Raw genomic sequence first — 15,325 nt, 5'->3', positions numbered from 1 at the left:
AACCAAGGGGCAGTCGCCCCCCGGGGTGCCCCAGGCACCACTGCCCCTCCCCAAGATTTAGTGAGGGATATAAGACAAAGAGACAAACTCTGCCTTTGGAGACACATAACCAACTCCACTGCCTTCAATGGGAGCTGAATATCTGCGTCTAATAGCAGAAAAGCTACCAAAAATAGGTGATCTGGAAGCCTCACCAGTGCCGAATAGAGGGGAATAATCACTTCCCTCGATCTGCTGGCAATGCTCCTACTAATGCAGCCCAATATGTCGTTGGCCTTTTGGCAATGAGGGCACACTGCTGATTCATATCCAGCTTCTCGTCCACTGTAACCCCTAGGTCCTTTTCTGCAGTACTGTTGCTTAGCCAGCCTGTACCCGTGCATGGGAATCTTTCGTACTATGTGCAGGACTCTGCACTTGTCCTTGTTAAAACTCATCAGATTTCTTTTGATTCAATCCTCCAATTTGTCTAGGTAACTCTGGACAATATTCCTACCCTCCAGTGCATAGAATCATAGAATCATAAAATATCAGGGTTGGAAGGGACCTCAGGAGGTCATCTAGTCCAACCCCCTGCTCAAAGCAGGACCAATCCTCAATTAAGTCATCCCAGCCAGGGCTTTGTCAAGCCTGACCTTGTCCCCAAAGACCAGTCACTTACTTAGGGCAATTGAATCTTAGATCTCACAACAAAGACAGTGCTTGTAGCCAGTCCTGTAATAACCCATTTTAAGACTTAGATTAATAGATTCTAGGACTGGAAGGGACCTCGAGAGGTCATCGAGTCCAGTCTCCTGCCCGCATGGCAGGACCAAATACTGTCTAGACCATCCCTGATAGACATTTATCTAACCTACTCTTAAATATCTCCAGAGATGGAGATTCCACAACCTCCCTAAGCAATTTATTCCAGTGTTTAACCACCCTGACAGTTAGGAACTTTTTCCTAATGTCCAACCTAGACCTCCCTTGCTGCAGTTTAATCCCATTGCTTCTTGTTCTATCCTTAGAGGCTAAGGTGAACAAGTTTTCTCCCTCCTCCTTATGACACCCTTTTAGATATCTGAAAACTGCTATCATGTCCCCTCTCAGTCTTCTCTTTTCCAAACTAAACAAACCCAATTCTTTCATCCTTCCTTCATAGGTCATGTTCTCAAGACCTTTAATCATTCTTGTTGCTCTTCTCTGGACCCTTTCCAATTTCTCCATATCTTTCTTGAAATGTGGTGCCCAGAACTGGACACAATACTCCAGCTGAGGCCTAACCAGAGCAGAGTAGAGCGGAAGAATGACTTCTCGTGTCTTGCTCACAACACACCTGTTAATACATCCCAGAATCATGTTTGCTTTTTTTGCAACAGCATCACACTGTTGACTCATATTTAGCTTGTGGTCCACTATAACCCCTAGATCCCTTTCTGCCATACTCCTTCCTAGACAGTCTCTTCCCATTCTGTATGTGTGAAACTGATTTTTTCTTCCTAAGTTGAGCACTTTGCATTTGTCTTTGTTAAACTTCCTCCTGTTTAACTCAGACCATTTCTCCAATTTGTCCAGATCATTTTGAATTATGACCCTGTCCTCCAAAGCAGTTGCAATCCCTCCCAGTTTGGTATCATCCGCAAACTTAATAAGCGTACTTTCTATGCCAATATCTAAGTCATTAATGAAGATATTGAACAGAGCCGGTCCCAAAACAGACCCCTGCGGAACCCCACTCGTTATGCCTTTCCAGCAGGATTGGGAACCATTAATAACAACTCTCTGAGTACGGTTATCCAGCCAGTCATGCACCCACCTTTAGTAGCCCCATCTAAGTTGTATTTGCCTAGTTTATCGATAAGAATATCATGCGAGACCGTATCAAATGCATCTACCTCTCCATCCAGCTTAGTGTTATCTGCAAACTTGCTGAGGGTGCAATCCATCCCATCATCCAGATCATTAATAAAGATGTTGAAAACCAGCCCCATGACCAACTCCAGGGGTACTCCGCTCGATACCAGCTACCAACTAGACATCGAGCCATTGATCACTACCCATTGAGCCCGACAATCTAGCCAGCTTTCTATCCACCTTATAGTCCATTCATCAAACCCATTTTTTAACTTGCTCTCGGGAATACTGCGAGAGACTGTATCAAAAGCTTTGCTAACGTCAAGATATATCACGTCCACTGCTTTGACCATATCCACAGAGCCCGTTATCTCATCAGAGAAGGCAATCAGGTTGGTCAGGCGTGCCTTGTCCTTGGTGAATCCATGTTGACTGTTCCTGATCACCTTCCTCTCCTCCGAGTGATTCAAAATGGTTTCCTTGAGGAACTGCTCCATGATTTTTCCAGGGACTGAGGTGAGACTAACCGGTCTCTAGTTCCCCAGGTTTTACTTCTTCCCTTTTTTAAAGATGGGCACTATATAGTCTCTGACTTCTTTCAGCTGCACAAGCAGTGCTTAGAGAGAGAACACTGCCCCTAAACTCTAAACCAGCTGTTGTGGACAAGCCCCTGGCAGGGTTACAGCTGGTGTGGCGAGCTCCAATGCCCCACAGACTCTTGCACATGTTCCCAAAAACCCTGAGAAGTCCACAGGAGATTATCTGATCCAGCAGACCCTGGGGAGTCCAGCTTGGTGTAGAATGTCCCCTTAGTTCTTCAAGTGTTCATTTGCCCTTGTGGGATTAGGAAGCCCGTGTCACAAGTTAACAGTTGGAAGAGTGAGTCTGACTCCAGTTATTGGTGAGAGACTGACATTTTTTCTGGCCATGAAGCCTTCTGCTAACCCCACCTGCCATCCTGTCTAGTGTGTCCAGAAATAGCACTGGATCCCATAAGGTGAGGTGCTGGCAGAAGCTGCTCTATGTACATGCAATGTAGGCAGCTGTCTACAGTGGCAGACTTCTGGGAAGCTGCCTACAGCGGCAAATTTAGCCTGGTTGCCCCCCAGTCATGCAAGGCCACACTGCCACTCAATGAAATTTGGCACTGCGGCCCTTTCCTTCACGATGTTGGAGTGACTGAGCTAAATCTGCCACCCTAGGCCTCTGAGGAGGGGGATAGAACATTGAAGTTTTGCCTTGGGCGGCAGATTGTCTTCAGCAGCCTCTGGGAGAGAAGTGCTGATTTCAACGTGCTCTGATAAACGTCAATGGGAGTTGAGCAATCACAGAGCCTGGAGGTTTAAGGACCAGAAACTGGAACCACAGAGACTCTATGATTCTGCACTGATCTGGAGAGGAAATGGTTGGGCCACAGTCTCTGACCTGGCAATTGTGAGAATGGGAAGTGTGACCACAGGCATCCGTTCCCCTGGAAAGGCATGATGACGTCTCCTATCAATATAAACTGCACCGAAGGCAAGGAGTAGAACAGAAACATCTGCAGCCATGCAGCCAGACAGCTCCTATCACAAATGGGACAACTCAGAAGAGGTGGAACTCTCAATGGAGGGAGCGAGCAGTGCACCTGGGAGAGGCGGTAAAGGTGAGCTGGCCTGAGGAAGGGTGGTCTTGTGATTAAGGAGCTGCCCTGGGAGTCAAGAGGCCTGTGTCTGATTCATGGCTTCACTCATTTGAGGTTAGCCGTTGCCTGCACCCAGGAGAGTTTCTCTCTCTCTCTCACAATTCATTTCTTGGTTAAGTATGGAGGGAGAAAACTTGTTCACCTTAGCCTCTAAGGATAGAACAAGAAGTAAAGGGCTTAAACTGCAGCAAGGGAGGTTTAGGTTGGACATTAAGAAAAAGTTCCTAACTGTCAGGGTGGTTAAACACTGGAATAAACTGCCTAGGGAGGTTGTGGAATCTCCATCTCTGGAGATATTTAAGAGTAGGTTAGATAAATGTCTATCAGGGATGGTCTAGACAGTATTTGGTCCTGCCATGCGGGCAGGGCATTGGACTCGATGACCTCTCGAGGTCCCTTCCAGTCCTAGAATCTATGAATCTATTCTCATCATCCACATAAACTACTTTATTATCATGGGGCAAACGCATCCCTGGGTCACTCCAGTGCCTTCAGAGTTCCTATTTCAGGGACGAAACTGGTCCTGTGAGCCTGCCCATATCTTACTTCTAGAGCCTGAGAGGCAGGGGCTTCTCAATCTGGGGGTCACACTCACCCTGCCTTTTCCATATTGCCAAAAGGTACAGGGATTCCCAACATGGAAAATGGAACACAGGGAAGGCTGAGAACTGTGGTGAATCCCTCCCCTCCCTTTGTCCAGTCATCTTCACTTGCTGAGAACCATGTTCAGTGCCTGGAGTCGCTCCCCAAAGGGAATGTTAGGAGGGGTTGATCCCACATTGAGAGATCTAACCAGTGTTGCTCCCCACAGCTCTTTGCCTCCCTAATTGCACCCAAGGGAAGGCCATTGCCATCCTGTATGTCCTGCTGGCGATTTGCATTGCAGTGGTCACAGCTCTCATCGTGGTGAACCGTGGGAAATGTAAGTCTCCTGTTCCTTTCTACCTCGGCCTCAGATCTCACCTGCCAAGAGTGAGGCTGCTCTGACTAGTTTGGGGTGGATTTTAGCAGTGGGGCACAAAATTGGGCTGAGACTGGAGGCTCAGCTGTGACCTTAATTATGGAGCAGTTGCCATTGCTAGGTAACTTTCACTCACCTCTGAGTTAAGGTGACCGGATTTTCAAAGGGGTGGGATTTGTCCTTAGCATAACTCCCGCTAGCTTTCCATGGGACTTGTGCTCGTAAATCTCAGAAAAATCCCACTGAAAATCAGTAACCGGGGCATGTTTGTGGTGACATTTTGAAGGTTGTGAAATATTCATACAAAAATGTTCTTTTGTGAATCGTGTTCTGTGGCCAGTGCAAAGGGCTGTCGGCCGATCACGCTAGCAGCGAGGGAATGTCTGGGAGTGAGAACAATGCAACGGGGGCATGGCACAGTGCGCTGCCACAATTGCCTCTTCCCCATTAACACAAGGAGAGCTTGGGCCCGACAAATGCATTCCTTCCCTTTTTAACTTTGCAACCAGCTAACCACACACAAACCGAGACAGGCTCCTCGTGGCAGCAGGCGGCTTTCTGCTCCGCACAGCAGTCAGAGCCCTGCATTGCTCTGGGAAGGCTGAACCTTTTCACTCTCAGCTTTGCTCTGCCCCTTTGAGCTGTCCAGCCACATTCTGCACCCATGTGTAGAAGTAGCAGCTGCACCGCACATCTTGGGGCCACTGACAGCTCAGTGTAACATAGAGCAGCCCCAACGCAGCTCTACATTGTACCGAGGACCGAGCTGATATTCAGAATAATGAATCGCGGTGTTGAGCACAATGTGCCTGTAGCGGAGGATCACAGCTAGCATAAGGTAATGGACATCAGAAGTCTTGGGTAGTAACTGGGAGGAAAGTGCATTTTACAGCAGCACGGATGTCCCCAAAGATATGGGTTTCCCCTGCTGATATATTTTACCCTGCTATGAAAAGTCTCATGTTTACAGTGTCCCAGGGTCTTGCCAAAGCCCAGCTGGATCGAGATACGATAGAAAGAGATGCCAAGAGAAATCTGTCACATCACCAGGACTATATAGGTGAGAGGATAAAGGAAATGTTTCTATTCCTTGTTAGACTTCGCGGATCTATTTTTTGTCCTTACACCTCAAGGGAGGGAAGAGTTGGGCCCAAGGGGTCAGTTGCAGTGCTGGTGAAGTTGATGTAGCTCCTTCGACTTCATTGGAGCTGAGCAGACATACATCTGCTGGGGATCTGACCACAGCTCAGACAGCACTCTAGATTATTGTGGGGTGTGGGACAACCACAGGAGGTGGAAGCAGCTCTTAGATTTTTTGGATAACATTGTCCTGCTCCTAGGATCACTGATTATCCAATGACATTTTGTTGTGATGAGGTCACGTTTCTATCAGTGTCTCATTGGCTGAGAGTGTTATCCTGCTGGGGAAGCCATGGGCATGAGTGGAATTTGTCTGTACAAGGAGTAGGCAGATGCCTAGGGCCCCCAAAAAGACAACTACTGCTTGGGTGAGTGGGAACTGAGACCCGTCTTGTCCAGGACACTCCCCTGACCATCTGAAAAAAGGAAGCAGGAATATGGGTCAGTGGACGCCACAGTCTGCCCAGCAGAGTGTGATAGTGTGCCCCCAAACACCCAGCAAACGGCCCTTCATTTCTCTGTGCCTCAGTTTCACTATCTGTGAAATGCGTAACATTTCTTGTCTATTTGTATTGGAACGGTCTCTCGCTCAGTGTCTATGCAGTGCCAGAGCAAGGGTACCCAATCTCAGTTCTGGTTTGTGCAGCACCTGGCCCAAAGGGGCCCTAATCTCAGGTGGGGCTTGTAGATAGCACGGTAATTTAAATCAGTAATAGCTATAAGTGAAACCCATTTACATCCTTGCAAATGTCTGTGCTTGCTCCAGAAATTTCACAGACTCCAGGATGAATGGTCCTTATCCAGTGCTCCTCAGTGGTCGAGCTTGTGCGTGGGCAGCATGAGGTTCTGTGTTATTATTTAAAATGGAAATTCCCCATTCTCTCATTTTCCTTTTAGAGTTAAAGATGTCCAAAGAATTCAACGTGTTTAACAGTCGACTTCTTAATGGTAGGTTCTGTTGATGTTTCTCAAGAGCTTCAGCATAAACAGTTCCCTTGTCGCAAGACATGAAATAAAATCATGGGGGTTGCCCATGGGTGGGGTCTCTCCCTTTGACATGCCCATGTACAGCAGTTCTTTTCTGCCCTCTGTTGTTTGCAGTGTCCAAGGAGCTGGCTGGGGTTAGGTTGGGGATCGAGGAGATCCAAGCTGATAACGTGAAAGGCCCATCACATCTCCAGGATGCCACAGGTGAGAAACATCAGTTCCTTCCAACGTCTGATCACCACTACTTCCTTGTATAGGGACTCCTGGGTCTGATCTTCCCGTGTGAAGGACAAGCTGCAATGGAAGGAGAGAAGGAGGATGAGAAAAGGGAAGTGTGAGGATGGAGCCGGGAGCCCTACATGGATAATCCCATTTTAGTTTGGAATCAGCTGCCTCCTGCTCCCAAGGGCCACCCCAGGTTTTATCCTGAGCCCAGTTCATGCTGCAGCAGAACTTTGGAACTCAGACCCCGATCCAGCAAAGGCACTTAGGCATGTGTAACCCATTGGTGAGCAGTGTGACAGGTCCCCCACTGTGCTGATCTAAGAGATGGTTCGGCAGCTTTATCTCAAGCTGAAATAGTTCCTGCTTTTAGCCCTGGAGGGCGCCAGTTCAATCCCCAAGTTCTTCCCCACAATAGCAGCTGTCAAACAACTCTACGCTCCTGATTACTGTGTGGTGTAACACATGTTCAGAGCAGTGGTTTTCTGCCTGTGGTCCATAGACCCGTGGAGGTCCACAGACTATGCCTAAGATTTCCAAAGGGATCCTCACCTCCATTCTAAAGTTCAGGGGTCCGAAAATGAAAACAGGATGAAAATCACTGGCTTTGTGTTTAAGTGCTTTGCTGCATTGTGGTCTCAGTACCCTGTAGATACGTGGCAGTGGTGGTGGCGGTGGTGGGGTGCTCTGGTTCGCTCAGCGCTGCTGAGAGCTCACAGCTCCCATGGCCTGCAGAAGGAATTTGGGAATGCTCAGCCTTTCTGGTATCAGGCCCATCCAGTGGAAACATGAGCTGGAGTCTGATCTTGGTTCTGCTGGTGTCAGTGTCATGATTATGGATTTAGACTTCCAAGAAGAGGCCCATGATGGAGAAGTGGAGTGTGGGCTACCTGATTGTGAGCCTACTGCGGTAAAAATTCCCTCACTGAATCCAACAGTTGGCTTGAAGGAAAATCAATGAGCCCAGGATAGCACAGGTGCTTTGATAATACAATGGTGGACTCCGGTATCAGACCATAGATAGGTCAAAGGCTGGAAAGGGGACAGAGAGTGTGTTAGCAGATAGATGGACACATTTCCAGCTGCTGTGAAGGAAGGTCTGAGCCAGCCCAGAAATATCAACCTGTTGATTCCGGTGGCATTTTTCTACCCCCTGCCTGCCCTGACAGAGATAAGGAACCTAACGCACAGTATGTCGAAGGAGCTGGCTGAGGTGAGACGGGACCATGACAGACTCCAGGAGGTCTTGAGCAGGGTGCAGGACGAGTTACGGAACATCACAGGTAAGGGGGCACCAGACAGGGCTTGAAACCAGTGACAGTGTTAATCGCAAATGCCCAGAATCAGTGAAAGGCAACAGGGAACAGGGCATTCGACTTTCAGGTTCCCAAAGGGCCTATGGCCTGCGCAGCTCGCCCTGCACTGAAACTGACCACATCTCCCAGCTGGGAGTCCCCAGTGGCTGTAGAACCACCACCGATGTCTTCCATGCCACAGTCCTGCCTGACCATGATTCCATCATTGTTTCCATTCCTTGGGCACCGGAGTTGTTGTAGAACCAGCCAAAGCCTCAGAGAGCCATAACCAATTCCCTGATACCTGCCCTACACGTAATGGAAATGGACACAGACAGGGCCGGCTCCAGGGTTTTTGCCGCCTCAAGCGGCAAAAAAAAAAAAGCCGCGATCGCGATCTGCGGCGGCAATTCAGCAGGAGATCCTTCGCTCTGAGTGGGAGTGAGGGACCATCCGCCGAATAGCTGGACGTGCCGCCCCTCTCTGGAGCGGCCGCCCCAAGCACCTGCTTGGCAAGGTGGTGCCTGGAGCCGGCCCTGGACACAGCTGATAATTTGGCTAAATACATAATGTAGCCTAACAGGTTATGGATACAATACTGTATGGCAGAAGCCACCAGATGGTGGTGTTGTACATCAGCTTGCAAGATCTTTTTCCAAGCATGTCAGCGGTATTCAGTCTCTGACAGCTTGAGAGCAGCTGGTCGAAGGAAAAAAAGAATCTAATTTCAGGGAATATGCAAATTCGGTGAAAATTATTTTCTTGATCCCAGTGAGAATTTCAGAAGTAAATAAAGAGTATGGAGACACGGAGGAGTTTTTGCATTTCAGTTAGACTGCATTTTGACTCTCCGATGCAGGCTTGTCCCATAATTTTACTTCTCTCAGAAATCATCTGCACAACATGTCCACCTGGCTGGCAGCATTTTGAGAAAAATTGCTACTTCTTTTCAACATCGACTAAATCCTGGTTGGACGCTAAGCAGTTCTGTACCAGTCAAGAGTCTCACCTGGTTATTGTTAACAACAAACAGGAACAGGTAAACCATCCAATCAGATTCCTACTGTAGATCATGAAGAATGGAAGGGATTAAGCACAAGGGGCCAGATTCTGTGCTGTTACACCAGGGTGAATCTGGAGTTCTCTAGATTTACCCCAGCGTAACTGAGATCACAGTCTGGCCCAAGTTCTACAGGAATTTAGCAATATCTTTGGATGTAACTTTCTGTTCAAGAAGAATTGAGGGAACCTGTATACTTAGAGTCATTTGAAAATTGTCGAGTGAGCTTTGTGAACAGAAATCTCAGTGTCAGATGTGGATGATTTGATATGAATCAAAATTCACGTGATTCAGTTCTAATCCCCTGCGAATACAAATCACAGAGTCCCATAGGGACCTAAAAATAATATTTGATTGCTACCGACCTGGGCAGGAATTCAGCTGCTGACCCGTAGGTGAAATGCTTTTCAGAGCAGCTCACTACAACGCTAGGGAAGGCTTTTTGATGTTCTATGGAAGACCCCACTCCAGATTCCTCATTGGGACTTTGCAGAAGGAATCCTGCCCTGATGGAGGATCCACTTTAAGTTTTAAATTGAGCCTGGTGCCTGCTGGGAACAGGATTTGGGAGACTAATTGGTGCTGGGAGGATGCCCATGTAGTGCAGAGGTGGGCAAGGTATTGGTGTGAATCAGAACCAAAATCTGATGCATGAGCAGCACAGCTCATAGCGTGTCCATTTTGCCATCCTGTCCTCGGGCCTGGATTTAAGGTACGCCCAGTAACCAGGGTGCAGAATGGGACTTAACAGGGACTGTAAGATGATTCCTTGGTCCCCCTGCATGGAGGAGACCTATGGCCATGGGATTGACGGGCCCCAAAAGCAGGCCCTCAGCAACTGTAGGAGGGTTGAAAATAGTCCTCAGGGAACAGCAGTGTAATATTCAGCCTTATTATTATCACTTATCTGTATTGAGATAGCATGTAGAAACACCAATCAGAGCCCCATGTGCTAGGTGCTGTACACATGTCACAAAAAGAAAGTCCCTGCCTGAAACAGGCCCAGTGTTCCTCTCCCATTTTAAAGTTGAGATTTGCAGGGCAAAGGGCAGAGATGATGCATATGAAGTACAGCTGGTCAGAAAATGAGCGGGTTTTTTTCCTGTGGAAAATTTCATGTATTTGGGCAAAAAATTATATACGGCAAATTTTTGAATGAAAACTGAAACATTTCCATTTGGAAATGCTGCTGCAGTGCTCCATGAGGGCTTTAATTTGGATGTCTCAGGCCCCCATTCTTTAGAGGTCAGTTACCCAGTCAGTTTACATCTCCCATGATGCACAACGGTCACTCCTCTTCAGGGGCGGCTCTAGGCACCAGCAAAGCAAACAGGTGCTTGGGGCGGCACATTTGCAGGGGTGGCAGCCGGCAGGGAGCCAGCATGGGAGCTGAGAACCAACAGGGGGCCCTGGGAGCTGTAGTTTCTTCATTAGCTCCCTGCCTGTAGAGCCAGCTCTGGAGCAGGGAAAGAACTACATTTCCCAGCATTCCCTTGGCCGCTATCAACAGGAAAGGGAGGGGGAGGGAGTATTGTAGCTGAAACCTCATGCTGCAGCTTGATGTGAACGGAGAGCTCACTGCTAGAACGGGCTGGCACTGTGAACGGGGAACAAGTGTGCTGCAGGAGTAGAAGGCCCCAGCTATCCCCTTCAGAAGACATCCCCAGCCTGGATTAGGGAAACCGGTGTGACCTCACCTTGCAGCCCCCAAAGAAGGAATTGGGTGGACTAAATGGACGGTGCCCCTCTCTCTCTGAAGCCTAGCAAGGGAGGTACGTGGATCCCACTAGAATTTAAAATGAAAAGTAAGGGAGGGGAGGCTCTGGACCTGGGCAGCTTTAGATACAGTACCAGGCACTTAGGAGGATTTCTACTTCTGAGCCATGGAAGCAGAAATTGACTTTTCCTTTCCAGATATAGCTAATATTCAGAAAGGGAATCTAGCACCTGCCTTCCGGATTTGAACACCTCCAAATTCAGGACTGCTCAAGCTCAATTTGGGCGGCTGTTACTTCATTTCTCCCAAATCAAATATACTGATCCACTGGAACTTGCTGTAGAAAAAATAGGATAAAATTGAGCAAGAAATGCTTCCCAGTGGTTATTAGGACTGGAATTGCTATTTTCAACAGCCATTGCCTTTTTTTGTTTTTTGTTTTTACTTTTATTTGTTTAAAAGGAAGACAGTGATTTGCATTGGCAAATTCCCCATAGAAACAAAGAGTGGAACAAAAGAATAATAAAGGCACCTCAACTTTTCCTCATTTCTGGAGGACAGTCTCATAATATGCATCCAGATATCCTCCAGTCACACAAGCTGAAAATTGTTCCACTTTACTGCAGTTCTGTAACCATATGGGAACCAATCCTGTCTGTGTTCTGTGCACATCTAAAATTCCTGCTGAATGACCCACCCTGGGAGCGAGTTACCAGTGACCCAGGGCTGGGACAGAAGGAGAGTGCGGGTGGATGGGGGAGAGCCCAGGGCTGGGGCAGTAGGGTGTGTGTGTGTGTGTGGGCACTGGTGGGGGGGAAGGGAGGGAGCCAGAGCTGGGGCAGCAGAGGTGTGGGTGGGGGGCGGAGCCCAGGGCTGGGGCAGCAGGGGGTGCGGGTGGGGGAGAGCCCAAGGTTGGGGCTGCAGGGTGGTGTGGTGGGGGGAGGCCCAGAATTGGGGCGGCAGGTGGGTGCAGGTGGGGGGAGAGCCCAGGGCTGGGGAGGCAGGGGAGTGCGGGGGGTAGCCCAGGGCTGGGTTGGCGGGCAGACAAACATTTTTTTGCTTGGGGTGGCAAAATACCTAGAGCCGGCCCTGCTCCTCTTGAAGAGAGGAAGCAATGCATCATGGGAGTGCCTGGTGCATCATGGGAATGTAAGGTGGCCAGCCCCAATGTAAAGGGTTGGAAAAACAGGGGGAGGGGTGAGACTCTACAGTGACAGACTCTGATGGCCACAAACACAGGCCCCGTGAAACCCCCTCACCTCCCCCCTCACCTTCTGCTTGGGATCACGATTGTCTCCTTCACCTGTTTTCCCACATAGACGTTTTTGTCAAACCAACTCATTGAGCCCGACGTGTACTGGCTCGGCCTCAGCGACTCAGCGAAGGAAGGGGAGTGGCGCTGGGTGGATGACAGCCCCCTGTCTGTCAGGCAAGTTCCCCTTTCTTCAGCCTCTTTGGAGAGAGAACTGTCCCTTACAATCAGTTGTTTCAGCTTCATCTCCTGTCCTGCTAAAGAGCCAGACGGAGCATTCATACCAATGCAATTGATAGTAAAGGGGTCTCTGGTCTTCTTTAGTGTCTAAACCACTTAAAGAAGATGATGAGTCTACAACTGCCTCCATACTAATGTCATCCAGGGTCAACACAGAGCCAGGGCAGGACCTGGGATGTTCCTGGGGAGCAGAAAGCTGCTTGACCGTGGGGCATTCTGAATGTCCTGCTAAGGAACGGTGCTGGGGAGAACAGCAACATGGCCCAGGGGACAGGGCCATGGAGAAGGAGGCAGCACTCCTGGGTTCTAGTCCCAGCCCCATGAGTGTGCTCTGCTGGCCGACTGTGAGGCACGTCTCTTCCTGCTCTATGCCTCAGTTTCCTCACCTGTAAAATGCACTGGAAACTGATGTCATCCAAGCGGAGAACAGCTCTAGCTTGAGCAGTGGCTGGGCCAGCTTCCCCCTATTCAGTGGCTAGCACCAACCTGCCATGGCCCTGACCTGCAGGCACCCCCTCAAGGAGTGAGTAGGAGATCAGTCCATGCCCACCTGGACTCTCTCTGCTAAAACTATCAGACCAGTCAGTGCCCATTGGTGGCAGTGACGTGGAGACGTGTCGCCTAGGAGCTGGCTCATTTCACATCCGCTGCATGGAGGAGGTTTTCGAACCAGAGACGCTGTACACATGTGGACTCTGTTCTGTTGCTAAGACCCACAGCCGCACTGGGAATGGGATGGAAATGACTGCTAGCAGGGGCAACCTGTGGAAGCCTACACAAAGTGGAGCATTTGCTGGGGTGCTGGGATACACAGCATCCACCAGTGGGAGTTGCTCTAGGATCACAGCCATTCAAATCATGTATCTGCAGTGCAGGCACAGTCAAGCATAGGTCTCTTTGTGCCCTGACTGTCCTCTGTGCTGTGATGAGCAGCCACCCATCCTCTGCCTTCTTCCATCCACCCATCTTCCTCTTACCCACCTACTGCACCACCTGGCCTGCCAACCCCTGCTGTTTGGATGGTGACATTGAAAGGCAGCTAGAGCTGTGTGAAGCAGCTGACATCCACCAGGGTCCTTCCATCCAAAGTTATTGGTTCCCCACCTCCCTTTTAGAACTTCCATATCCACCTCTAATTCCATGGGCTTCGGTTTGCTTCTCAGGTTCTGGGGGCCTGGGGAACCCAACAATGTTGGGCAGCACGGGGAGGACTGTGTCCATCTGCGCTTTGATGGGAAGTGGAACGATGCCACCTGCTCCTTGACTGAGCACTGGATCTGTGAACAGCAGTGCTAGCTGAGTCCCTGAATCCACAACAGAGAGGGGAAGTGTCACACAGCCTGCCCCACGTGGGACTGCTCCGGAGCTTTCATCTCTCTAAATCAGTGATTCTCAGACTGCCGCTCGCAAGCTGCAAGAGGATCTTCAATGTGTCTCCTGCAGCTCTTTGCAGCACATGCTATTAAAACACGGTGATTTAATTATTAGCAGATCTAAGTTATTAACCAATCTGGATGCTTTTACTATATTATTAACCCATTAAGTTATCAACCTACACTAAGCTACTAAATTATTTGCTGTGAGAATAATATATATAGATATAAAATTAAATATTTCCCGTCACACTGTTTCAATATGAATAGTACTATAGTAAATGAAACAATGAATTCACCTACTGTGTTTTTTTTGCGTAATGGTGATGGCTAATTTGGCTCCTGAGCCACTGAGGTCCGAGTATCACTGCTTTACACGCTGGGCGGCTATTGCAGCGAGTGGAGCTGTGGGACAGGATCATGGAAAGCAGAGGTGGAGAAGGTGACTGGCATTGGACCGTCTAATCCATTTCCCTCCCATACTGGGGCCCAGGGCGGGGTTGTTCCCCTCAGGGCTCTAGCATTAAATGTGGCTCCCGCCCTTCCCCCAAGACGTTGCAATTCCCCGGCCTGGTAGATCTCATTGCCAGGCTGTTCTTCCTGACACGGGGCCAGAGTCTGATCTCAGGTGCGCTGCTGTAAATGCAGAGACTGTACTGGCTTCAGGGGACTCACCCCGAACTCACATTGATGTGAGTGAGATCAGAATCGGGGCCATTCGCCCTCAAACGTCCTTTTCTTAATTTCATCCCATTGCTCCTCACTCTGCCCCCGGGTGTCTGCGCTGAGAGGAAGGATGATCTGATGTGTAAGGCACAGGACTGGGACCTGGGTTCACTTCTAGCTCTGACACTGACTCCTTCACCTGTCTGGGCCTCAGTTTCCTAAAATGGAGATAATAACCCTTCCCGTGTCTCTCTTGTCTATTGAGCCTGTGAGCTCTGTGGGGCAGGGACTGTCGCATTGCGTGTCAGCGCCACACCCGGCACAATGGGGCTGTGATCTCAGTTGGGGCCAATAGCTGCTCCTATATGTGTTCCCAAGTCACCTATCTGCCTCTTTGGGGGGATGTTCTGCCGTTAGACGCATGCGCTCGGCTCCCATTGAAGGCAGTGGAGTTGCTTGTCTGTTTCCAAGGTCAGAGTTTGTTTTTTTGTCTTATACCCTTGACTAAAACTTGGAGGGGGGCAGTGGTGGGTGGGACACCCTGGGGGGCCGCTGCTCCTAGATTGGGGTGCCGGGGCCAGCAACACTAGCTGCTGGGGGCTGCTGAGGAGGAGCTGCTCTGGCTGACCCTGAGACTGCTGCTGGGGGGGGGGGGGCGTGGGAGGGCTGCAGGCTGCTGCTGGGAGGGGGCGGAACCAGCATCTCAAACTGAAGTTCCCCATGATAATGCCGCATTTTTTCCCTATTCACTACAGATAGGTGCATAAGGACACAGTCATCCTGTTCCCTACTGTTATCTCATGGTCTGTAGCAGACACCAACTAATACCCCAGCTTGTGCTTTATCTGAACAGCTAAGGTCAGGAGCTCCTTTTATCTGGGCCACCAGGTCC

General features: G+C 49.4%; 1 protein-coding gene across 2 annotated transcripts in view; it reads left to right on the top strand.

Annotated features, from left to right (window-relative positions):
- The window catches only part of LOC101952036 (CD209 antigen-like protein C), a 59,127-nt gene extending 44,504 nt beyond the window's left edge, over positions 1-14,623 (top strand). Inside the window, exons 1-9 of one of the 2 annotated variants that reach the window (XM_065576119.1) lie at positions 1,088-3,481; positions 4,332-4,442; positions 5,452-5,541; positions 6,519-6,569; positions 6,723-6,812; positions 8,000-8,113; positions 9,013-9,164; positions 12,222-12,331; positions 13,558-14,616. In XM_065576119.1, coding sequence (XP_065432191.1) covers positions 3,385-3,481; positions 4,332-4,442; positions 5,452-5,541; positions 6,519-6,569; positions 6,723-6,812; positions 8,000-8,113; positions 9,013-9,164; positions 12,222-12,331; positions 13,558-13,690 — 948 coding nt within the window. In that variant the 5' untranslated portion in view covers positions 1,088-3,384 and the 3' untranslated portion in view covers positions 13,691-14,616. Of the gene's footprint in view, positions 1-1,087; positions 3,482-4,331; positions 4,443-5,451; positions 5,542-6,518; positions 6,570-6,722; positions 6,813-7,999; positions 8,114-9,012; positions 9,165-12,221; positions 12,332-13,557 lie in introns of those variants that run through there. The other variant, XM_065576118.1, reaches the window with a different exon arrangement.
- The last annotated feature ends 702 nt before the right edge of the window (positions 14,624-15,325 follow it).

This window comes from Chrysemys picta, chromosome 22, assembly GCF_011386835.1.
Source record: "Chrysemys picta bellii isolate R12L10 chromosome 22, ASM1138683v2, whole genome shotgun sequence".
In the NCBI taxonomy this organism is placed as follows: domain Eukaryota; kingdom Metazoa; phylum Chordata; order Testudines; family Emydidae; genus Chrysemys; species Chrysemys picta.
The sequence above is the reverse complement of the archived record's forward strand: the minus strand, read 5'-3'. Positions and strand labels throughout refer to the sequence as shown.